The sequence below is a fragment of the Rhipicephalus microplus genome, chromosome 8 (genome assembly GCF_043290135.1).
Source record: "Rhipicephalus microplus isolate Deutch F79 chromosome 8, USDA_Rmic, whole genome shotgun sequence".
NCBI classification, from domain to species: Eukaryota; Metazoa; Arthropoda; class Arachnida; order Ixodida; family Ixodidae; genus Rhipicephalus; species Rhipicephalus microplus.
In genome coordinates this window covers 102,704,330-102,731,143 of record NC_134707.1, presented here as the reverse complement: position 1 = coordinate 102,731,143, position 26,814 = coordinate 102,704,330, and the positions used below count along the sequence as shown (strand labels likewise).

The window sequence follows — 26,814 nt, the reverse complement described above, 5'->3', positions numbered from 1 at the left end:
GAGCCGCCGAGGGCGCATTGTGTGCGAACGCATAAAGGACATTCATAATGAGGACAGCGGAAGTCAGTCCAATATATTTCAAGGATATTACCACTTATTAATTTTTAACGTATAGTTGGTCGGTCACCAGTTATCTCCACCTTGGATCAATTTTACGCTCAAGCTGCTTGCTACCGCCGCAAAATCCCTGCGATCATTGCATAATGCGTCAGTATATATGGTAAATATGAATATTTTTTTTATTTGGTTGTGTCCTTCTTGGACTTCACTCATGAACGGGTAAGCTTTCTCCAAACTGTTATCTTGAAAATAGCTCTCCAACTGGTACTGTTTCATGAATACACAATATAAAGCGGCTAGGCATTTATTATCTTCGTTCATAAGTATGATTTCTTCATGTGGCTTGCTTCGGTTTCTCTGATAGAAGGCTGCCACCTTTGTACTTGTTTTATGTAAACATTTTCACGAAGTTTCATACTGGTTATACTATCAGATGCAATACTTCAACAGAGACAATTTGAGCCTTTGAAGCTATCACTCTTGTCATTATATATTGTGTTATTTTTCTCTCTCGGTGTCTCAGTGTTTATGTAAGCACAATATTTGCCCTGTTACATTACATATCATTCTCATTACTGCATACAATTTCACCTTATTGCTTTTTCTGTCATTAGCTTTATGTTGTTAGCTTCTACATATTTATCGCAATCTTTCATAAGGGCATTCGTATATTTATCTGTATAATTGTGGAAGTTGTGTTGTTAAAGCTGGTTATTTTGCTCTATAACAATTGATGTTGAGAGACATTGTCGTTCTTGTGAATCAATACTCGGTTCAGTTTACCGTGGTCTGTATTTCTCGTGCAATTATTTTTGTCCCATGGTGTACATTTTACCTAAACTGTTTGCTTTGTTCTGTATCGTCTGGGCCTCTTCAATGATCTAGGCGGCCATGCTTTGATTGTTTAAAAAAGCAACCTTCTCAATTCTAATCCCACGCCTTCATCACACTGTTGTTGTTTTTTTCGTTAACCCATCTGGATGTCGGACAGTGTTACGCTGCATTAAGTTAGCTTATTCATACTTAGTATCGCTCACGTCTCGTTGAACTGTTTAGCACATCGATGAGTTTTCACAAAGTGTGTGGTGCCCGCATGAATAAGAACCGCCATATTCGGCTTTGTTTTTTTTTTCTCGCAGTGCGTGTTGTAGCGGGCAAGCAGACATTAGCCAGTAATATAATTATCCGCCTGGTATGCTGACCACGCCAAGATCAATAACATCTTCGGCAATGTAATTTTACTTTTCAAGTAAATGCGCTAGTCAATAATCACCGGGCAAGGGCGACGCGCTCTACCAACATATAAAATACTTCAAGTTGAGTTGTTTAGACCCGCCACGGTGGTATAGTGGCTAAGGCACACGGCTGCTGGCCGCTGGTCGAGGGATTGAATCCCCGCTGCGGCGGCTGCATTTTAATTGCAGGCGAAATTTCTTGACGCCCGTGTGCTTAGATTTAAGAGAACGTTAAAGAACCCCAGAAAATTTAAAATTCTCAAGCCCTTCACTACGGCGTCTTTTTATGCATGAACTTGTCAAAACTGGCGTTTTTTTTCATGGTTATGTATAATTCATTAGTTCCTATTTATAATTTTTTTATCTCATTTCCTTCCATTTTTGTACTTTTATGTTTTCTCTTTAAATTGGCTGCGCGTCCTGTAAAATTTATTTTTTCATGTTATCTTTAATATGTCTTAATTGTACATGCCCTGAACTACTCTTTTGCTTCTTCTCTACATTATTAGCCACTATAATACTGTTTCGTAAAGCTATGTGCTTGCATTGATTCTTTTCATTTTCTTTGTTGATAAGTTTTCACTGTGTATGACAATTGTTTTCGTAACGCCCCCTTATCCATTGCCCCTAAGGATATCTTAAGGTCTTTTTTAAATACAAAGTACCTATGCGAAAAATTGTGATAAAGTTTGGTTGTCTAGAGGCAGTAATATGCATATGGGGCTATAGTACTCGTCTGCAAGTTCACAAATCTTTTATAGCAAAAAAGTAGGAAAGAGGCAATGCTGTCATTTGTCCTCAAACAAGTTGATTGAATTGAGTGTTATCAGAAAACGCGTCATAACTCGTTTTCCTTGTGCAGGTCCCGATAAGGTCTAATCGATATTTGTATATATATATATTTTTTTCATTAGGTGTAGAAGAGGTTCCCGACAGAACCGAAGGCTTCAGTCGAAGCGGTGGAAGTGGAGGAGGAGGTGGTGATTCAATGCCTTTGCCAATTCCAATCCATACATTGCCTAATGCTGTAACTGGCACAGTTATACCTGCAACAAGTCTAAAGCCTGGTCCTCACCGATTGAGCTCGCACACCACTCGCCAACCGACACCCACTGTTACTCCGAGGGCACCGGCTACCACACCACGAGTGACTCCGTCCCCTTGGAGTTCTACTCTGTATATCGCAGATGCTACGACGACTACTACTACCAGGCGCCCGATACCGACTATACCAACTATGAGACCACCTGTGATTACCACACGTGTGACTCCAAGCAGAACACCTCGGTCGACTATTCACCGCACGACTCCGAGTAGACCACCTATCAGTACCCGGTCAACGTGGAGTACACCAAGTCCCAAACCGCTGACAACCACAAAAAAGCCGACTTCGAGACCAACAACTCGCACGCCACGGGCAACTACCACAAGGATGACAACCAGACCAACGACAACCATGACGTGGCGAACTACCAGCCGGCCGACAACCAGACGAACGACAACAACGACGCGGCCAACTACCACACGACCGACTTCAAGGCCAACTACTCCCAAACCACCAACTACGGTCACACGAGGTAAGTTTTCTAGATTGACTGATATGTGAAGTTTACCTTCCCGAAACTTTGATATGTATATGAAAGACGCCGTAATGGAGAGCTCCTGAAATTCTGACAACCCGGGGTTCTTTCACCTGCACCCAAATGTGAGCACACGGGTCCACAGGGTTTCCGCCTGCATGAGAAATGCAGCCAGCACAGCCGGGATTCAATCCTATGAACGGCGGGTCAGCAGCCGAGTACCTTAGCTGCTAGACCACGGCGTCGGGGCCACGAGGATCAGGTCTTCATTATCTGGAATTGAAATATCACTGTAGCGTTTGCCGTAACGAGGGGTTATGCATTATTTTTACACTTTAGAGAGTGCAACGGGGATGTTTAGCGAAAATATGTACACGAAATGTATTGTTTTTATACCGAGTAAAGGGCTGTCATTGATGTCATAATTCCACCGGCCAACTTAAGGCCGTTAGAGCGAGGGTGAAGAGCACAACCGGAGCCATGTCTAGAATACGAACATGTCGGTCAAAGCCGCAGCTGCGTTAGCCGTCGCTACAATTTCCAGCCTTCATTAGAAGGTAGTGACCACCACTATAGGAGTGATCGCTTCATCCACAAGAACAACTTTTTGGACATCTTGGGCGATACATGTGGAAATACCGCGCCCACGTATGCCCTCTAAAATGATACAAATACATAGAAGTCTAAAAGAGCATAATGCAAAAGTGTTCTCTGGAAGGTGGCGCATGGGTTACATAAGGAAGGAAAATTAGCGGTAAGTACCCGTTTCTGAGACGATGGCACAATGAAACCTGTGAAGTTTTTTGAAGCTTGGTTCATGCGGAAAACTTCAACCTAGTTCGGTGATCGAACCCTTGACCAGCGCCTGTACTAACACCTGTAGCTCTGGTCCCTCTGGCTGCGGCAGCTGCATTTGTCATGGAGGCGAAGTTGCTGTAGGCCCGTGTGCCTAAATTGGGGTGCACGTTAAAGAACCACTTATAGTCGAAATTTCCCGAGCCCTCCACAACGGCGTCTCTCATATAATCATATGGTCATTTTGGGCCGCTAAAGCCCAAATATCATATCATCAGGTCTGGTCACTCTGCCGTTTGAGCTAACCAGAAAAGTAGGAATCGGCAGCGAGGGGGTGAGTGAACAAACTCTAAGCGTATCGTCATAACGTATTGGAAATTAGTTTTGCTGAATCCTTCAGCACGGAGAAAAGGCTAAAAAAGGAAAAGAGAGAAGGACGCATCTGTTCGACAAAGCTAAATTTTTTCTTGTCCTTTCCTCAATTTAGACGAACTCTCCGAGCTAATTTGCAATATTCTGAGTCAACGAGCTTGTTACGTTAGCTATTGCTAGCTTCCTACTTAGAAAGAAAAACGACCACCCAGGTGCGTTGGTGCTGGTTTTGAACCACAAAATCAGACAAGTTTTTAAATAAATAACTTGCTTTCGTCTGAAAGATCTGTATTTACTCGTGCACTTAGATTCAAACGAAAACTTGAAAATTTTCCTTTTCTATTATCGGTAGTGTACGACGTTAAAAAATAACAAGCCATTACAACACACACGACGCCTTGTTTGCCTTCTTCAATTATGCGCTCTGAGCTTTGTCTCACTCCTCTCTCTTCACGCACAAAGCAGCCAAGTCGAGCACACTAACAAAGAAGTGTAATACGTTGCTTAAGTGTTTTCTAACAGTCGTGGTGTCTATCCCTTAAAACGTTACTAGTTCCAATGGTAATATTGATTCATTTTCTAACCAATGGCTGTAGCCAATGTGCACTGATAGTCTGTTCATGCATCAACCTTTAGCGGTGATCATAATTTCACCCAACCACAAAGGACCTTGGAGCAGTCAAGTCAAGGACAATCAAAAAATGGTGGGATTCGTTAACTTGTTCAATTGTTGTACTAACGCAGCGGCTGATGAATAAGCACGTCAAGCACATAACAAGTGTGGCTTAGCTCTAACTGCAATACAAAAAAAAATAATTGTGCCGCATTCTTAAGACATCATTCAAGTTTAGTCGCAAATACATACCCTATTAAGTGGATGGAAGGATAGCCGCCGTGGTTGCTCAACTGCATAGGAAACGCTATTGGAAGGTCAGAGGTTGGGGCTCTGCCCACAGCCATTTATTTTTTCGACAACTTTTATTTCTTCACAATCACAGTGCAGATACTTCTGACAACGTCCCCTATAATTTTGATAGCATATTCGTATAAGTTTTTGTAATTATTGTGCCTCACAAAGAAAAGATGCGCTTAGGTTCACCGTTCTTTCCTTCATTCAATATGTCCAGAAACACGTAATTCAGCCAAAACCCCCAAATTTTTTACCCAACTAGATCCACTAATTGAATCTGAAATTCTTTTATGCGCAAATTGAATTGTAAAAACCCGTAAATCCTATTTTTTACACGAAGTCGGCAAAATAGAAACTTCCGATTGTGACTGTGCCTTTGTACACGAAGGTATATACCACCTCCTCCTAGAATGCTCGGAACACGATACACCGAGCCACCGACTTATATTGTCCTTATTGACTTTAGATCACTGACCACTCAGTTAAGGAAAGTTTTGGGCCTGTGGCCAAAAGAGGTTTGGAAAAATGCGCAGAAAAGGTATTAAAACATTTCTCCAAAACATTTGTGTTCAGGGCAAGTACTAGTTCCTTTCAGTTTTTTTTTAATATCACAACGTATATTTCTGTTAATGTTATGCGTTATGCTGACCTGTATGTTGACAAATATGTGACAGTGGAGTTTATGTAGCGGCTGCTCTTCAACTCGTATAACATCACCGTATGTGCACATATATGTGATCACTCACTACAAATGAATTGTCATGTCGCAAGTGTTATGCAAAATAGTCCATGGTATGTGATGTGGACTTGTTACGCTTAGAGTCGTGAACCTTACGTGCTCCAACTTAAACGCTCTAAGTTATACGCACTAGCCGATGCTCTATTTTTGCGCCAACATCTCTTCATAATACGTCAATAAAAGAAAAAAAGGGTACACAGACGAGAGCGGTAAACAGCAGTGAATATGTGTAGGTGGTTATCAGTTGCACGGAAGCAAACATCTATCAATAATACGCATATAAAATGGAATGAAGCTAAGCAGCAATGTAGCACTATTATAGATTGATTGATATGTGGGGTTTAACGCCCCAAAACCACCATATAATTATGAGAGACGGGGTAGTGGAGGGCTCCAGACATTTAGACCAGCTGGGGTTCTTTAACGTGCACCGAAATCTCAGCACACGGGTCTACAACGTTTCTGCCTCCATCTGAAATGCAACCGCCGCATCCGGGATTTGATCCCGCGACATTATGCATCACAAAAATGAAGCGTAAGACATCATATGACCCAGCGCTAGCTACAACGACACAAAAATTATCCCGCTCTTCAATATATATCGACAAAAGATGAGCTCAATTATGCTATAAATAACTCCCAATTAGGGTGACTTTTTTCCATCGTTATTGCGGATGTGGACAATATGCGGCGGCGACACAGGGGATGTTCTTTCTGTGCATCAGTGCACGAACAATATATCCAGCTTAAGGCGTCACCCCCATGCCTGTAAACAAAGGAAAACTCCTGTCTCGGCGTACTGCTGGAAACCTAGAACGGGTACCGAGTGAGAAGAGCCGTCCAATCAAGTGATTGCAGATGGTAAGCGTATTCTGGGGTAGGAGGACACGTGAACCGTGTACATCTCTTGGTGAGGTAACGGGCGCTCTTCCAGCCTTGGTTCATAAGAAGCCAAACAGACCCAGATGCGAGGCTTCCTCATATAGGAAGGCATTATCAGCAATACACCCCACATGCCAACTACAATACCTTACATATGATAAGACATTCCATCATTGTGGAAGAGCATGGTAACAGATGATAGCCTAGTTTTCAATAGAGGTTATATGTCAGGTTTGCGAAAATATCTAGGGTGCTCACTATCACTCTGAACTTCTGGGATGATGAGCCTCTTGGTCACTGAGTGACTAGGTCAACAGTAGCCTCTTGATATCAATGTTCGATGTACTGTTGTTTGATCGCGATATCCTAGTGGTAATAATTCTCAAGAAAAAAGAACACCATGAGAATTTCTTTAAATCCTTTGAAGTGAATACCTGCGCAAGTCAGTTAGCAATCTCAAAAATGCACACACATTACTCACGAAAACGTGATTGATTGATATGTGGGATTTAACGTTGCAAAACCAACATATTATTATGAGAGACGCCGTAGTGGAGGGCTCCGGAAATAACGACCACCTGGTGTTCTTTAACGTGCACCCACATCTGAGAACACGGGCCTACAACATTTCCGTTTCCATCGAAAATGCAGCCGCCGCAACCGGGATTCGATCCGCGACCTGCGGGTCAGTAGCCGAGTACCTTAGCCACTAGACCACCGTGGCACGGCTTGCTTACGAAAACGTGAAACCTACTGTTATCCTGATTGGCCGCTGATAATTAAAGCAGCATCAAGGGTTCTAACTTCTTTATTTTTTTTCGCCTCGCTGTTTGACTACGAGCACAGAACTGGCAGAACTGACAGGTTGATATGTAAGAGTTATTTTCCAGCAACCCGTTTGTAGAACGAAAAGAAAACAAATCTTTATGATTCATTCATTAGAAAGCAAAGATTTTCAGTTGTATCCAAATTCGTCGAAATCTGAGGACTGAACCCGAAAGCAACACCTTTGCGATTTTCTCTTTTTTACATTTGCGCAATATGTAGATTTCTTTTCAGATTTCGTGTCAGCGAAATCCGTATATTATAAAGGAGATTTATTAGGCAGAAAGGTTGATGCTTAGAAGGCTTGGAAGGCGATGCACCAGCTGCAATTTCTGAGCTCGAGCCGCTGCTGCACACTCGATGCTGCTGCCTCTGCACCGGAGTACTTCGTCTTCTTTACAATGGCCCCACGGAGAAAAAAGGAGCCATCCTGGCGACTTAGTCCTGGGCAGGCGGCGTTGAACTGTGGTACTGCTTGAGCCTCTAGACGTGTACAACCTCGCGGTTGCGACGTCGCAAGTCTGATGGTGGCGTAAGAGGCTCAGTGAGGTAGTTTACTGGCGAAAGTTGTTCGACAATACAATATGGCCCATCGTACTTTGGTAGAAGTTTGGAAGAGAGCCCAGGTGTGCGATGCGGCACTGACAGCGATACAAGAGAACCCGGAAGAAAAACGGGAGTTGAGGTCTGGGCATCATAAATTGCTTTTTGCCTGTTTTGGTCATCGCAGGTAAAGCGACGAGCTAAGTGGCGGCATTCTTCTGCGTGTCTGGCGGCGTCCAAGATCGGCAGGCACTCGGACGGGTCCGGTCGATAGGGCAAAATAGTGTCAATGGTGTGGGAGGGGTGACGGCCGTAGAGGAGGTAAAAAGGGGAGAAGCCTGTTGTCGCTTGCGTTGCCGTATTATAGGCGTATGTAATGAATGGGAGAACTAAGTCCCAGTTAGAGTGGTCAGGCGTCACATACATAGATAGCATGTCACCGAGAGTACGATTAAAGCACTCGGTAGCCCCATTGGTTTGTGGGTGGTAAGCGGTACATGTGCGATGTACAATAGCACACTCAGCGAGCAATTTTTCAATGACCTCGGACAAGAAGGTGCGGCCGCGGTCACTGAGGAGTTCTTGAGGGCCTCCATGACGCAACACAAAATGACGCAGTAGGAAGGTGGCAACCTCCTGTGCTGTAGCTGTTTTAAGAGCAGCGGTCTCAGCATAGCGCGTTAGGTGGTCGATAGCAACTATTATCCACCTGTTGCCAGTCGGAGTCAATGGAAGTGGCCCATAAATATCTATTCCAACCCGTTCGAAGGGTCGGGAAGGGCATGGTAAAGGCCGCAGTTCACCGGCGGAGGCGTGTGGTGGAGATTTTCGGCGCTGACATTCGGCACAAGAGCGGACGAAGTTGCGGACGAAGGTATACATGCCACGCCAGTAGCAGCGATGTCGAAGCCTTTCGTAGGTCTTAAAGACTCCTGCGTGGCCACATTGTGGGTCAGCGTAAAAAGAGGAACAAAACTGTGACCTCTGTGTTCGTGGAACGACGAGCAGCCACTTGCGTCCCTCTGGTGCGTAGTTACGTCGATAGAGAAGCATGTCACGTATCGAGAAGTGTGAAACTTGGCGCCGAAGCGTTCGCGTCTTTGGGAGTTCAGAAGTGTCGGAGAGATGATTGAGGAGAGACGCAGTCCACGGGTCATTGCGTTGTTCGATAGCAATGGTGTCAAAGTCAAGCGATGACAATGTGGAATCGCAAGCGGAGTCAGCTGTGGCATTCTGGGACCGAGGGGAACGGGAAAGGGCGTCGGCGTCAGCATGCTTCCGTCCTGACCGATAAACCACGCGTATGTCGTAATCTTGAATTTTCGACGCCCAGCGAGCGAGGCGGCCAGATGGGTCTTTTAACGTCGAAAGCCAGCACAGCGCGTGGTGGTCGGTCACGACGTCAAAAGAACGACCATATAGATATGGGCGAAACTTTCCAAGGGCCCACACAATGGCCAAGCACTCCTTTTCTGTGACGCTGTTGTTGCTCTCAGCCTTGGTAAGTGTGCGACTAGCGTATGCCACAACGTATTCCTGATGTTCCGGTTTACGCTGTGCGAGCACAGCACCCAGGCCTACACCACTGGCGTCGGTGTGGATTTCAGTTGGAGCTTCAGGATCGAAATGGCGTAGATCGGGTGGCGTCGTAAGAAGCCGTCGCAGGGTGGTGAAAGCCTCGTCGCATGCAGGGGACCACGATAAGAGGTCTTTACAGCTGCTGAGAAGTTGCGTGAGACGTTATATAATAGACGCGAAGTTTCGGACGAATCGCCGGAAATACGAACACAAGCCAACGAAACTTCGAAGTTCTTTGATGGTGGCAGGTTTAGGAAACGCCGTAACAGCTCGCAATTTCTCTGGATCCGGGAGGATGCCTTTTTTGGAAACAACGTGGCCCAAAATGTTCAGTTGACGCATGTCAAATCGACATTTTTTGAGGCTTAATTGCAAACCGGCGTTAGTTAAGCAAGTAAGGACGTGCTGAAGGCGACGTAAGTGTGTGTCAAAGTTAGGGGCAAAGACCACGATATCATCGAGGTAACACAAGCATATCTTCCATTTTAGTCCACGCAGGATGTTGTCCATCATTCGTTCGAACGTTGCAGGTGCATTGCAAAGTCCGAAGGGCATGACGGTGAATTCATATAAGCCGTCTGGTGTGACAAAAGCGGTTTTGGGGCGATTGGCCTCCGCCATAGGCACCTGCCAGTAGCCTGACCGCAAGTCTAACGAGGAAAAGAACTCGGCACCCTGCAAACTGTCCAAAGCATCGTCAATGCGCGGTAGTGGATAGACATGCTTCAGCGTGATCTTGTTCAATCGCCGGAAATCGACACAGACACGAATAGAACCGTCTTTCTTTTTGACGAGAACCACCGGAGACGCCCATGGGCTCTGTGAAGGTCGAATGACGCCTCTGCGAAGCATGTCGTCTACTTGGTCAGCAATGACGCGGCGTTCTGTAGCGGACACGCGATATGGTCGTTGTCGCAGCGGTGAGTGGGACCCAGTGTCGATGTGGTGGTCTACTGCTAAGGCACGGCCGAGAGATGTTTGTTCAACGTCGAAAAAGTGGCGGTAGCTCTCAAGAATGGCGGGGAGTTGTGAACGCTGTGAAGATGTCAATTTTGCAGCGATGAATGGTTGAAATATGTTGGCCGACGTTGAGTCAGGCGCTGAGACGACAGCCAGTTCACAGACGGAGGTAGAAGGCACCTCATCGGGGACGGATATAATTCTGGAAGAACTGATTGTCTCGACGTGGCCAAGGCACTCGTGACAAAGTAGGGATAAAGACGACGACTCATGATTATAAATTGGCATTGTGGTTGACCCTTCTACAAGATCGAGAGCAGCAAAAGGCAGGGGGAGGGCTCTTCGGGCGACGAATATTGGAGATGGTGTGAAGAAGACCGTGCCGTCAGATATGGCGCTGCATGAAACTGGCACGAACGCAAAAGAGCGTGGAGGGATGTAGGTGTCATCGCTAACGACAAGTTTAGCGGCAAACTGGGTGTCGACGGACGCTTGGTCATCCAGTGAGCAAAATTCGACCTCAGCCCTAGCACAGTCGATTACGGCGTTATGAGGCGACAAAAAGTCCCATCCCAAAATAATATTAAGGGAGCATGATGAAAGAACCACGAACTCTATCGTATACAGAACGTCCTGAATTGTCACGCGGGCTGTACAAACTGCGGTCGGTTGAACAGGTTGAGCACTGGCTGTGCGAAGCGATAATCCGGAGAAAAGCGTCGTAACCTTACGAATTGAGCGACAAAATCCAGCGTCCATAACTGAAACAGCTGCACCGGTATCTACAAGAGCGACAGTAGAGATATTTTCGACGAACACATCAATAACATTGGTAGGTGACAAATGAGGACTTAGGCAAACCGAAACTTGCGCAGTTCTTGCCTCAGGAACTGCGTCGTCTAGTTTTCCTCCTCGTTAGGTGCGGGCCGTCGACGCATAGGAGAAGGCGAGCGGTGGCGTGGAGAGGGCGAACGAAGACGTCCCGGCCGAGAGCGGTGGTCGTCCTGGTAGCGGGCTGGCATTGGAATGGAGGAACCGTATCGCGCGTTGGAGTCAAGCGGGAAAAAAGGCTCACGGCGGTTTTCATTGGTGATATGCGTCCGGCGGCGGCAATACCTTGCGACGTGTCCGGGGTATCGACAAGCGTAACATATCGGGCGATTATCGAGGGTGCGCCACGGGTTGGCAGTGTTAGTGCTGGTCTAGTGAACTGGAGCTGGGGCTCGCGTGAGGCTGAAACGGAGGCGCAGGCGCCTTGCGAGTTGGCATGGCTGCAGCCGCGGCGTAGGTGAGAGGAGCAGCCAGAAGATTAGGCTCGCGAGCAGCTGGTAAGGCCTCGGTGACCTCTCCTTGAATGACGTCACGTAGAGACGATGGTAAAGTTGTGGTAGCTTCTGGTGTGAAAGGCACCAAAGAAAGCTGTCGTGCAACTTCTTCGCGGATAAATGCTTTTATTTCGGCTATTAGTGACGCGTGGTCATGACCACTGATCACTCTAGACAGCGATGCCAAATCGTGCGCTGGAGGACGTCTTGTCAGAGCTCGCTGCTTCCGCGATTCATCGTAGCTTTGGCAGAGGCTAATTACGTCGTTAACAGTGGTCGGGCTTTTCGCCAAGAGCATTTGAAAAGCGTCGTCGTCAATCCCTCTGAGGATGTGCTTACATTTTTCAGCTTCCGTCATTTCGGCGTTCACGCGTCTGCACAAATCGACGACGTCCTCTATGTAACTTGTGAAGGTTTCACCCGTTTCTTGTGCGCGTGTGCGTAAACGTTGCTCGGCACAAAGTTTTCGGACTGCAGGTCGATCGAAGACTGCTACAATCGACGTTTTAAATTGCGGCCACGTTCGGACGTCTGCCTGGTGGTTTCTAAGCCAAAGGCTGGCTACACCCGCGAGATAGAACGAAACGCGTGTCAACTTGTCCGCGTCCGTCCATCTGTTTAAAGCGCTCACTCGTTCGAAAGTCGAGAGCCACTCTTCAACGTCGTTGTCATCTTTTCCACTGAAGATTGGAGGCTCCCGCTGAGGAACACTGGCTGGACAGGTGGCCGGAAGAGATGGAATTGCTGCTGATCGGCGTCCGGCATAGCAGAAGGTAGCCGTCGAGAACGGAGTTCCAGGATGGTAGCGGGAAGGTGTAAGGAACGGTACCCGGCACGGCTCCACCAATTATAAAGGAGATTTATTAAGCAGAAAGGTTGATGCTTGGAAAGCTTGGAAGGCGATGCATCAGCCGCAATTTCCGAGCTCGAGCCGCTGCTGCACACTCGATGCTGCTGCCTCTGCGCCGGAGTACTTCCTCTTCTTTACAATATATAGTTTTTTCGCTTCGTTAGAGAAAGAGCTGATTTATTTATTTATTTATTTATATAGTACCATTGGGTATCAATACATTACATACGGTTGGTATACACAGCGAAAAGAAGGAACAAAGCATCATAGATATTAACTGTAAAATGGCACGATTATTGTCTTGCGAAAGACATTATGCTTTTCTGGCACTTCCGTCACCTTCTAGATTCCCCAGGACCTACTTGAAGACCTTTCATTCGGTTAAGTTATGTGAGGGAGAGAGGGTCTTCAGTGTCAAAGATTACACCCCTGCCGATTGCTTTACGTCCCTTTAACTATATTCCACTGACATACGAAACGTCCTGGGGGCATGTCCCAGTGCATCAAAAGTCACAGGTGCCACACAGTAAATAGTGAAAACGCGATGTAGTTCCCGCACTGAAATGTTTCAAAACCTCATTCAGCTTTAGGAATGTGTGTGTCATTCAGTGAGAATTTCGTTGTCGTGGTGACGTGAGGCTGGTGGTACTGCAGGTAGATGGGGGTGAATGTCTTTTATTCCTTTTGGAGGGAAAGTGCAGGATTTGTTTTATAATGAATTGCGTTTCAATAATTGCATTCTTTTTGTGCATTCAAAGGAAAACTGGAACACTTTTTAACACAATCTTCCAGGCGGTTGTTAAGTTGGTTTGAACATGTGAGCCAAACGTGTTTTTAGCTCACTTGCGACACTGAAGGCCGCACGTGAGCTTTCGAAGACAGCTTTTAATCAGTCGCTCTTCTCTCGAATAACTTATCTCGACAAGGTAGGCGGGCCCAAATACGTTAGATGCGAGGAAGAAAAGTTCACTAATTTTACTGAGCCGTTGCACGCGACGTTCCCAACCCGGCTGCCTTGGGCAACGCAGGGTGTCCACGTCTCAGGCTTTGCTGCAAGAATACGTATAATTTCGCGCTTGTTATTGCAACACTCTGGCGATCAGTAAAAAACATCTTTGACGTCATCCTGCACTCTTCTGTTGATTTTAGCCCTTTGCAATGTCTGCTGTGGGCCTTTAAGTACTTTTGTTGAAACGAGAAAGAGAGAGAGAGAGAGAGTAAAGCCAGAGACAAATCCTTCTTACTACGCTGGCACTTGACAGATTCAGAAGCGTTTTACACCATTCGATTCCTATGATTACTGCTGAAGGATGCAGGGCTTCTTTAAAACAGCAAAGGGTTCTCTTTGTGCACTACTGATTTTGCTTGTTTTTATTTTGTTCGTAGGTGTCCTGACGACCAGCCGGCCATTTGAAGGTAACTAAGAACCACGGTTATTTAAGTTCTCAACTTTGTGGTTTAGGACAATTGGAGCTGCATGAGGCAGTTCTTTTTGTGTGCGGTAACTACCACTCATAATAGGGATTGCCTCAACGAGCTCGAAATGTCCTTTTACTGTTCAGTTTTGCATGCTGAAACTGGAGAATCTGTTCTTGACTAAATCAAATTCTCAACAATGCATAAAAATAAAATTAACGTGGAGTGGCAGCAACAGAACACAACATTCAATATACACGAAGTTAGGACGAGAAAGAGAGCAATACATATTCGTGGAATACATGTAAAATTATTATACAAGGGTAGTTTCTCTAGGTAATGTGTATTGTGACAAATGGTGGTGTCTTCCTCGAAGCAACAATGGCCTATTGAAGTGCTTGTATGTGCAATGTTCGCACTTTATCCTAGGCAGAAAAGTTGAAAGAATATGGCAAGTGAAAAAAAAAACAGTGCCGATTAAGGAAGGAAGGTTGGCGACTAGGTTTGTGCTCACGCTTGGAGATGGTGGGAATGCCACCCATCTCTCCGCTTCGGGGACCTCCGCTCTCCACTGGTCACCCTCCGCAAGTATTTATACCCTTGAATTTCGTTCAGCCGCAGCTAAAAAGCGGCAACTGGGTGCTCAATGCCCGTTAGGCAGTGCTACAGCCACGCGATTGAAAAATAAAAAAAACCACCAGGCTTGCATAGAACGCGCAGCACTGTCATAGCGAAAGCTGGACCACCTTCGGTTATTTATCATGCAAGTAAACTGAGGCACTGAGACTTCAGTGTGTCGGCCTCCATCGAAAACCCGGCCACAGGCATTCGATCCCGCGTCCTGCGCCCAGCATGTGAGTGCCATACACACTAGATGTGTTATTTCTTGTGTGTTAAGTTAAATGGAGTCTCAACAGGAGGCTCTGTTTTAAAATCGTCCACTCAAGTGTCAGCGCTAGAACACCGTTCTATGTGGGTCGTAGATGATTGATTTGTGGGATTTACCGTCCCAAAACCACCATTTGATTATGAGAGACGCCATAGTGGAGGGCTCCGAAAATTTAATGTGGGTTGTAGATGAACACTGTTTCCTATGTGGGTTGTAGATGCCAGAAATGTCCAGCAAGAAAAAAAAATTGTTTGAGGTGGAAGATGCAGTCTGAAAAGTTGAAATTTTTTACTTTATTACCTTTCCGCCTGCACTCTCACCATAAAAACTTTGTTCACACCTAGAAGAAATATACATTTAAAGCACACACTACCAGTGACACACAACCTGTTTGCTGATCTGGGCCAATTCAAGCCACCTAAATTGACATCAATGTCGGCACAGGTGTAATTTTTAGTATTTGAACAAAATCAATAAAGGGAGGTGTGGCAATAGACAAAAATATATTGTTCCTGGTTTGAAGCACTCCAAGTGGCAATGATTTCAAATAACCATATGCTATCACTGAATGCGGATGCGGTAGTTATCAGTTGACATGTTCACTCGATTACCTGGCTCTTCTCAACAGCGGCCAAACCAATGCCCATGTATACCTTCGTCTGCACGGTGAGCGAGCCGGTGCGCAATGCGCTACGCGTCCCGCTTCCTGACGGCGTATGCGACTTCATTTTCTTCGACTCCCTCTACAAGAACGGCAAGAATCGCCTTCTCGGTGGCCTCGGTGCCCTTGAGCTGGGTGCTCAGGATTTCATCGGACAAGCCAGGAAACGCAGAAGCAAATTCGGCTTTTCATTTGCGCCAGAGTGAGTAAATTTCTCTGACAAATTCTACATTCTGCAAGTGTTTAGAACTAACAATACTCGCGTGACCGAAACAAACCAATATTTCCTTTAATAGGTGACGTACGTTGATGATGATACGTGGGGTTTAACGTCCTAAAAGCGCCATTTGATGATTAGAGGCGCCGTAGTGGAGCACTCCGGAAATTTCGACCACCTGGGGTTACTTAACGGCACCCAAATGTGAGCACATAGTCCTACGGCTTTCTCGCCTCTATCGAAAACACAGCTGCCGCAGCCGGTATATTATCCCGCTATCCCGCGACTTCATGGATATAAACCTAAAGCAGGGTAATACGCAATGCAGTGTGGGCAGCTGCAGTGAGCACACGTTTTATTGTTCACTTCGCCAACAGCACCTTTCCTCCTTATCATGTCAACTATAGGGCTGATTTAGCGCCCCCCTCCCAATTATAATAAGGTAATAAGGTAGGTGACTTTCCATCCCCTTTTCAGTGACAGGTGGAGGGCGCCTCTGCCCCCACGTGTGCATGTTTATGAAATCAATGCATCATAGGACGTAGCCAACGATGTTTGCAGGATCGCCAATACTGGCGCGATTGCCTTGTTGACGCCCGTTGACAGCCACGCTAACAGTGCCGAACAGGCATATCATTAGGCGCCTTTAAGCTGACCGTAGTTCGCCTACCGCTCTGCTCAGCCTGTCGATGGTTGCGCCAGTGCGCAAGCACCAGACGTTTAGACACTGAGCGTGTGAGCGCACCGCATCTGTAGGTGTGGACTGTGGCGAGAGAGGAGAAACGTCTAAAATGGCAGGCTCTTGCACCTCGCAGAGCACATGTTGTGAGCGCAAAATGCAAGCTCGGATGGCAATAAGGGATACACGTGGATATTTACCTCCTCCGAAAAATAGTCGCAGCCAATCCCTTTAAAAACACGCGCGTGTGGGGTGACGTTCTACGAAAATGCGACAATGAGAACCGACACTTCGGGCATTAAGGGAGCGTCTCGATCTGCTTGTTTGGTACTTCCGCCAGTAGGACTCTACAAACTTTCGTTTGTGAGCGATGTCGTGTACAATAGTAAGAATCTATTTCTTAGCAGCAGTAGCTGTTCCACCTATTCACAAACGCTGTTTTGTTTGACTTGTCACAAGGCAAAGCGCAGAACGTGCTTCATCTGGGCAGCGCGTTGGAAAGGCATTAGTGCTACCTTGAAGGCTTAGATTGTAGCACAGCTACAAATCAAGCTGACAACAACAAAAAAAAAACACAGATTATCCACGGAGGGAATGATGATAAGTGCGGCCAAGCGTCTGTTGAATAGTACGTGCATCCATCCATCTGTGTGTTCGTCTATCCGTCCATACACTCATCCGCCTATGCTTCCGTCCGTCCGCCCCTACGTCCATCTATGCGTCCGTCCCTCTACGCGTGCGTAAATCCGTGCGTCCGTCTGTGAGTCTGTGTGTGTCTCTATCTGTTTGTGAGCCTGCCTGACTGCCTGTCTGTCGGTCCGGCTCTCTATCCATCTGTTCGTTCATCCATCCTTCTTTTTGTCTGTTCGTCAATACGTCCGTCCGCTCCTATCACACTAGAGCATGCAACGGATGGACGGACGACAGACCAGGCGATGCTGTAAGGAGTTTTACCCCTAATAAATGGTCATGCATCTGCCACCGCCGCAACGCAAACCGATTCACTGTTTGAAAGCCAAATTTGCTTTCTTATTGCAAGATAAGAACAATTTTATTGTCCTTTTCAACATACTTTTGACATTCTTGCACCGGTGGCGTTGCGATTGAGCTAACCGAAAAACGCTTGGCTAAAACCAACAACGCGTGTTGCGCTTCGATAACGGTGAGCGTATGAGCGGAACGAAGAACAAACTGCAGAGTCGGTAAGCAGAAAGCGCTTAATCTTTTGTTCATGAAAATGAATCAAGTTCTGTTGCTGCTTAAAAAAATTGCCCGCAGCTTCCCTCGTGGGAACACTGAGGAGGATGCGGAGCATATAATTGGTTAACGGGGTGTTAAAGTGCGACTTACTTGGGTCGATGGCTAAATTGGTTAACGTGGTTGTGAAATGGGTGTTAAATTGCGACTTACTTGGGTCGATGGCTGAATTGGTTAACGTGGTTGTAGGAGGGGGTGTTAAATGAGTGAACACGTACACACGTATGCGAAAGGGCGGCGCTGGTCGAAGGGACGTCGATCATTGTGTTTGGGGATTCGTTGGAATTCATTTCACCGCGACCTTGGACGTCGACGCGCCGTACAAACCAACCGACGAGCGGCAACTGAGCGAGCGAGCGCCGACCTTGAGTATATATACAGCGCGACGGCGCATGCACTGTCAGCTGTCGAATGTTCGAGAAGGGGGAGAAGCGCAATGGCGCATGCGCGCGCGTCAGCTGCCGATGTTCTCGAAGCGTGACGGCGCATGCGCGCGCGTCAGCTGCCGATGTTCTCGAAGCGTGACGGCGCATGCGCGCTACATTATACAGCTAGCGAATGTTCGTGAAGAGGACAAGCGCACGCGGTGTGTAGAGGAGGAAGGGTGCACAGATGGTGGAGGAGTGAAGCGCGCGCGGTGTGTAGAGGAGGAATGGATGCACAGATGGTGGAAGAAGGAGGAGGAAGCTTGCGGACGGCGCCGCACTACAAGCCTCGAGTATTAAATGCTCCGCATCTAAAAATGTGGACGGTATCAGTGTACCATGCTCTATTGATGGGCTCTGCGTTGTCTCTTGGCGCTTACTTTAGTTGCGAAGAAGATTAGGAACAATTAAAAAAGAAATATCAGTTTCTGCGCAGTCTAAAACAGGTGCCCGAAAATTTTGTCGCGTAGCAAACAATACTTTCTATATTAGTAAAAAACAGCTTTCCCTAACTAAGGTATTCTAAATTATTAAACGGACCAACATTGGGAAGGTCAAATTCTAGAAGTATACATAAGAACTCTTTTTAATAGCATGAACACAAGAAAGAAAGATTACTGAAAACTTTAGCTTATAGCTCGCAAGCAATAATGTAATGTGGCACATCAACTATGGCCAGACTTCCATATTTTCTCATAAGCAAACGTGCCCAGTTCATCCCAATGGAAGTACACATCAAATAAACAGTCTTTTTTCGTGCTCTCTATAGTTCGTGGCAAGACGTATGTGCTTATTGATTTCTTGCAGAGTGTGATTTTTAGGACAGAAATTGAAGCCTGTAAAACAGTAATTATAATATAGACAGGTTTTTAACATTCATGTAGTGCGTAAGTGCGAATTTCTCTCAAATAAAATGAGGGGTGCAATGGTATAAGCACAGCAAGTATTAATACTAGGAATGGCTCAGAGCGTGAATTTGCGAGCTGTTTTTTCTCCTACCTGTTACAAAAGCTTATAACAGCAAAAAGAGATTTTTAAAAATTATGAAAAAAATCGAAGTACCATGAAGATTAAAAAAACAAGTTCTGATGCCTCCACTACAAAATTTGCAATATTTCGTGAATATGCTGGTACTGTTTCTGCTCATGTTTACATTTCACACTTTGCAGCACTCAATAAATGATTAAGTCATGCCTGAAATCTCGTGATGTGAGATATTTAGGTCATAAGACTGCAATAAACCATGTGCAGAAGGTTTTAGGAAAATGCTTGTGGCATAAATAATCTGCATCAAACCACACATCGCTCTTCAATATGCAACATTTATTCGTTACAAGGTAGAAATAAAGCCCTGCTTGAAATGCTTTTAGGCATTGTCTTTAGTTTAAGTACACTTTAAGGCAACGCACCGAACCTGACACTTTATTATATGATAGATATTAGTCATAAGACAGCAACTGCATCCTGTATTCAACACTTTGGGCGTTGTCTGTAGAAAAATATTCTCTAAAGTGTCTAACCAAGCCCAACTTTTCATGATGTCACATACATCGGTCATAAGATTACAACTGGATCCTGTATACAACGCTTTTGAATGCTGTCTGTAGCCTAAACATCCTATAGCGCAACAAACCGAATCTACCACTTCAATATGTCACAAATTCTTGTCGTAAAATTGCAACAGAACCCTATAAAAAGGGCTTTCAGACTTTGTCTGTAATCAAATTATCCCCTAATGCCAAGAAACACACCAAAATCTTTATGATATCCCAGACATCAGTCATAAAATATTGCCGCATGTTGTTAGGCACCTGCCGAAGTCCTGCGCCGCTTCCTGTTACTTTGAATTCTGCCACACCAACGGACAAGCCAAACGCGCCAAGCTATAAACGCGCCATGCAACGCTGGCTGCAGGTGTCACCACATCACGCGCTGGACAAGAAACGCTGGAGGTTTTTCGAGGACAGCTCAAGGCGAGACGCAAGAGAAGTTGACGAGGTTTTGACCAGGGAGCACACAACCTTTGTGTATTTAGTTGACGGGCACAAGTTCGCCATTAATAAATAGCTGTTTTAGCTTCCGGCACTGTATTTGTTCGTTACAAACTGGTGGAGGTGCGGGGTATGATTCCGAGCCCATCTCAGCATAGGGAACATAGCCCAGAACCCCGAAGGTTGGAGCCAGCGCTGTTGATACCCGTACACCAACGAACGAGTCGTCGCCTACGAGGTGAGCAGCCCGAGTTTGGTGCCCTCTTCGATTCTTCGAGACCAGCGGAGGACGTAAGTTCCGGAGCCCCTGCAATGGCCACCCAGGCGACTTCCTTTCCATCGCATATCGTCATGGACCCGCCCCATATACCAGAGGTATTTCACGGTGATATTTTCGAGGATTCCGAGGACTGGCTTGACGGTTTCGAACGCGTTACCAGACTGAACGGTTGGAACGAAGACAGGAAACTTCGCTATGTCTACGTGGCACTGCAAGATTCTGCACGTACGTGGTTCGAAAACCACGAAGCATCCTTATTATCGTGGGACGACTTTCGAAGAGAGTTTCTTGCTACGTACCCAAACACGGACCGCAAAGAAAAGGCAGAGGCCGCTCTTCAGACGCGAAACCAACGGAACAACGAGAGCGTCGCCATGTACATTGAAGACATGTCTCGACTGTTCCGCCAGGCCGACCAGAACATGGCTGAGGAAAAGAAGTTGCGGCACCTGATGCGTGGAGCGAAGGAGGAGCTTTTTGCAGGCCTGGTGCGTAATCCACCGCGCTCTCTTGCTGAGTTCAGATCAGAGGCGACCATGATAGAAAAGACCCTGCAGCAGCGCGCGCGCCAATACAACAGGGACGTAAGCGTCTCATCCGTTAGCGCGGCGTTGACAACCCTCACAAGTAACATTGATCTCTTGCGTGAAATGGTTAGGGCTGTCGTAAGGGAAGAACTGCAGAAAATACACATGACTCAAGCTCATCCAGCGATGTCTTCACTTGCCGACGTTGTGCGCGAAGAAGTGCGGCAAGCGGTTCTACAACCACAACCTCAGGTACTACAGCGCGCACAACCGGAGCCTCCGCCTCAGTTGTTGTACGCGCAAGCTGTTCGACAGGACCTCGGACGCATGAATCGGACGGCTGCGACTGCTGTGATGCCTCCGACGTTTTCTCCGAGTACGCCGCTACCAAGCCCGGAGGCAAGACCACGTAAGAGCGATGTATGGCGCACTGTAGACCGGCGGCCCCTTTGCTACCACTGCGGAGAAGCAGGTCACCTTTACCGGGCGTGCCAGTATCGTCGAGCGGGACTACGTGGTTTTCCAGTCAATGCACCACGCCCACGGAACGGTGAACGGCCCTACGAAATCGAAGAATACTTGTCTTCTCGCTATTCACCTCAAGACACGCAACAACGGGAGTCGCGTTCGACAGCACCGATGCGCTATCGGTCGCCGAGTCCTCGTCCGTCATTAAATCTCCGAAGATCACGTTCACCTAGCCCGCGGCGGGATAACTAGAGCCAGCGACCTCTGGAGGTGAGGCCGCTGATACACTGACAACTGAAGACCCTCCATTGTTAGCCCGACAGGACGGTGGCAGTTACGCAACGACGGTCAAGTGCAGTAGTAGTGACGTTACCTCCGAGATATTAGTTACGATTGACGACGTCGAGGCCGTTGCGCTAATAGACGCTGGTGCAGACTATTTCGTTGTCAGTAATGCTCTTGAAAAGAAGCTTAAGAAGGTGATGACTGGGTGGACCGGACCTCAGATACGTACCGCTGGAGGGCATTTAGTTAGTCGCGTGGGGTTATGCACCGCAAGGATAGGAATAAGAAAATTTGTGTATGTCGGCAGCTTTATTGTGCTTCCTGAGTGCTCCCGGGAACTGATTATAGGCATGGACTTTTTGCAAACAAACAATGCAGTCATTGACTTGCAAGAGTCCCAAGTTTCGTTTTCTACGGAGAATGCCATCGCCTTCTGTAATGCGGAGAAACCAATCGTTCTACCTCTCCGCATTGTGGACGAAGATGTAACCGTGCCGCCACGTTCCAGTGTGACCGTTCTTGTGAGGAGTGAAGTTCTTCGTGACTGTGACGGATTAGCTGACGGAAACATCGGACTGCTACTAGAAAAAGGACTATGCGTGGCAAGAGGCCTGGTGAGCCTTCGTGATGGATGTGCGTATGTTCTATTAACTAACTTTCGAAATGAGCTGCAGCATGTTGCGAAGGGAACATCCGTAGCATCGCTGCATGAGTACGTGCAAGTCTCAGATGTTTGCACTCTTGATAAAGCTTCAGAGACAGTGGATAGCGTACTCCAGTCAGTAGACATTGACAGAGAGCTCTCGTCATCTCAGAAGCAACAGATTGCTGACCTCATCAGAGAGTTTGCCGAGTGCTTCTCCACCTCGTCGAAAGTCGGGCGTACTCCCGTCGCAAAGCACCATATCGTGGTCGAAGAACACGTGAGACCTGTGCATCAGTGCCCATACCGAGTAGCGCCAAAAGAAAGGGAAGCCATCAACAACCAAGTGCAGGAAATGCTCAACGATGATGTAATCCAGCCATCCAACAGTCCGTGGGCATCACCGGTAGTGCTAGTCAAAAAGAAGGACAAGACTCTGCAGTTCTGCGTTGACTACAGAAAGCTGAACCTAGTCACAAAGCGTGATGTTTGCCCACTTCCCCGGATCGATGATGCCTTGGATAAGTTACGCAATGCTCACTTCTTTCATCATTGGACTTAAAAAGTGGATATTGGCAGATCGAGGTCGACGAACGAGATCGCGAGAAGACGGCGTTTGTGACCCCAGACGGACTATACGAGTTCAAAGTGCTCCCTTTCAGTTTGTGCCCTGCTCCCGCTACCTTCCAGAGGATGATGGACACTGTGCTCTCCGGACTCAAGTGGCAATCGTGTCTCGTCTACCTCGACGATGTAGTGGTTTTTTCTTCCACCTTCGAGCAGCACATCCACCGACTGAGAATAGTACTGGATGCCATTCGGGTGCCAGCACTGACCATCAAACCGCAAAAGTGTCACTTTGGATTTCGTCGGCTTCGGTTCCTCGGGCACATAGTTAGTGCGGAAGGCGTCCGCCCCGACCCGAAAAAGTTTGCAGCAGTTGAAAATTTTTCGAAACCGCAAGACAAAAAGGCCGTCAGACGATTCCTGGGACTATGTGCCTACTGCAGACGCTTTGTTGAAAACTTTGCTAAGGTCGCTGAGCCTTTGACGCGGCTAACAAAAGAAAGTGTACCATTCTCTTGGCGGGATGAACAAGAAGCGGCTTTCTCAGAGTTGCGACGCCGTTTGCAGTCTCCTCCAATACTTGCCCATTTTGACGAAGAGGCCGATACAGACATACATACCGACGCGAGTAACGTTGGCCTCGGTGCCATCCTCGTTCAGTGGCAGAATGGAGAAGAAAAGGTCATTGCTTACGCGAGCCGCACTCTATCAAATGCTGAGTCTAATTACTCAGCGACAGAGAAAGAGTGTCTCGCAGTTATATGGGCCATCAGCAAGTTTCGCCCATACCTCTACGGCAGACCGTTTCGAGCAATCAGTGATCATCATTCATTGTGTTGGCTGGCAAACATCAAGGACCCTTCAGGAAGGCTTGCTAGATGGAGCCTGCGTCTGCAGGAACACGACATCACTGTGGTCTACAAGTCTGGTCTCAAGCACAATGACGCGGATTGCCTGTCTCGCGCACCTGTTGAGTCTCCATCATCTGACCAAGAACAAGACATCCCATTTCTTGGAGTTCTGAATGTGTCGGAGATGGCTCGTTTTCAGCGAGAGGACACGGAACTACGCCCTCTTATCCAATACTTGGAGGGTCACCAAACTGAGGTACCACGAGTTTTTGTCCGCGGTTTGACATCCTATGTCCTCCGGAACGACGTCCTATACAAGCGCAGCTTCGTAAACACCGGTGAGACGTTTCTGCTTCTTGTACCATCATCACTGCGAGCAGAAATCTTAGAAGCGTGTCATGACGACCCATCGGCTGGCCATATGGGTAGTAGCTGCACTTTGGCCAGAATTCGCCGGAAGTATTATTGGCCGAAATTAAGGGATTCGGTGCACCATTATGTTAAGTCATGCCGCGATTGCCAGAGACGTAAAATACCACCATCGAAACCAGCGGGTCTGTTGCAACCAATAGAGCCACCAAAAGGGCTATTTCAACAAGTGGGAATGGATTTGCTTGGTCCATTTCCTCTCTCTTCATCGGGAAAGCGCTGGATTGTTGTAGCAACAGACTACATGACTCGATATGCTGAGACATCACCTCTCGCGAAAGGAACGGCGAACGAAGTAGCCCAGTTTTTCGTCACTCAGATTGTACTACGACATGGCGCACCACAGGTTGTCATTACAGACAAAGGAACAGCATTTACTGCCCGTTTGATGCAGTCTGTTATGAAGCTCACCCACACCGATCATAGAAGGACTACAGCATACCATCCGCTAACAAACGGATTAACCGAAAGGCTCAATACAACTCTCGCCAACATGATCTCGATGTATGTGGACGTTGAGCACCAGACATGGGACAGTATTTTGCCTTATGCAACATTTGCGTATAATACCGCAGTACAAGAAACGACACACTTCACGCCATTTCAACTTGTTTATGGTCGGACGGTCACAACTACCTTAGACGCGATGTTACCTGTCAACGATTCGAATGAGAGTGACCCACACATCACCGACTACATAGAAAGGGCAGAAGAGGCACGGCAATTGGCAAGACATCGTATCATTTTGCAACAAGGCTCCGATGCAAGTCGCTATAATCTGAAGCGGAGAGACGTACAGTACAACCCCGGAGAGAAAGTGTGGGTGTGGACGCCTATACGCGCACCTGGCCTATCGGAATAACTGATGCGGCGCTATTTCGGCCCTTACAAAGTACTTCGACAGTTAGGCACGCTAAACTACGAAGTAATTCCTGATGGGCAAGTGTGCTCAACCCGACGCAGGAATCGCCCAGAAGTCGTACATGTAGTACGAATGAAACCATACTACGAAAGTCACTGAACGAGACAACTGATAAATGTGCTCAAACATCAGATAAATACTCCTTTACAAAACTGTTCGACGTACGTCGTTAGTCCCCCTCCTGAAACGCATCGGGACGATGCGTTTCAGGAGGGGGACTAATGCCGCATGTTGTTAGGCACCTGCCGAAGTCCTGCGCCGCTTCCTGTTACTTTGAATTCTACCACACCAACGGACAAGCCAAACGCGCCAAGCTATAAACGCGCCATGCAACGCTGGCTGCACGTGTCACCACATCACGCGCTGGGCAAGGAACGCTGGCGGTACGCGCCAAGCTATAAACGTGCCATGCAACGCTGGCTGCAGGTGTCACCACATCACGCGCTGGACAAGGAACGCTGGCGGTTTTTCGAGGACAGCTCAAGGCGAGACGCAAGAGAAGTTGACGAGGTTTTGACCAGGAAGCACACAATCTTTGTGTATTTAGTTGACGGGCACAAGTTCGCCTTTAATAAATAACTGTTTCATCTTCAGGCACTGTATTTGTTCGTTACAATATGAACCAAGAACTGCGTAGAACGCTTTTGGACGTTATCTTTATTTTTTTCGAATACTACAGCCCAATGCAGGGCTACTGCTGAATGTAGACATGAAAACAAGATGACATAATTGAAACATAAATATCGAAATAAGTGCACCAATGAAAACAAATGTCGCTACCGCCTGAGTGCGGCCCAATGAAAATATTGAAAGAAATAAAACATTAATATAATACAAGTGCCTTCAAAAATTAAGATATCCTCATTTCATGAACCGAACTAGGTAGATAATTTCAGTGTTCGATTGTTTTAGCAAGAAAAAAAAACTTCTTGAACGTGTCGATCAGCACAAAAAATGGCTCTAAGTTAGATTGTGATTGCATATGAGTGTTGGGATGAAGGCTTTTGCACTTTTTTGGCAGTTCAAATATCCTTTAACAGTAACAGTTAACAGTTACCTTGACGCGAGAGATATTGCTTTTAAGAATGCCGTGAAGCAATGAGTTCAAGGCTTTCACATTTAGTCAGTAGTCAAAATACCCTCTAACCTAATCAAGCGTGCTCGAAACTTTATGGTGCTACACAAATCGGTCACGGGATAACACAAGAGCAGTGTACAGAAGTCTCTGGCAAGTTGTTTAGGTTAGCTTAACTGAATATCTTGATATTTCCTATAGTCAGTCCCCCTATCATCGGAGTAAGTGACATCGTCCGATATGAACCCAAATCATCATGCCTTCAAGCTGCTCAAAGATGAAGTCTCCATTACCTTCAGTACTTTCCTTCTGTACCGTTCGGTATTCCCTTCAGCATCGCAAATTCTGCAGATAGGGAAGGTGTCGTCGAAAGATATCAGAGTTTTCTGCTGCGCAGTTGCAAAGAATAAGGAAGCATGTTATATTGACGTTTATTCAAGAATACCGACACAACAGCAAGGGCACCAAAATAGTACACAACAAAGAATGCTTTGCCGTCAGCGATGGGCTTATCTTTTCATATTTAGACGAAGTTGCAACAAGAGTAACATACCTCAAGCTTCTTTTGATTTAAAACC

At 46.7% G+C, this 26,814-nt stretch overlaps 1 protein-coding gene across 1 annotated transcript in view; it reads left to right on the top strand.

The window, feature by feature from the left end:
* Positions 1–2,483: 2,483 nt before the first annotated feature.
* LOC142769301 (uncharacterized) overlaps positions 2,484–26,814 on the top strand; it is a 59,803-nt gene continuing 35,472 nt past the window's right edge. The window contains exons 1-3 of the mRNA XM_075872431.1: positions 2,484–2,872; positions 14,041–14,070; positions 15,588–15,822. Of these exons, the coding sequence (XP_075728546.1) occupies positions 2,533–2,872; positions 14,041–14,070; positions 15,588–15,822 (605 nt within the window). The 5' untranslated portion in view covers positions 2,484–2,532. The remainder of the gene's footprint in view (positions 2,873–14,040; positions 14,071–15,587; positions 15,823–26,814) is intronic.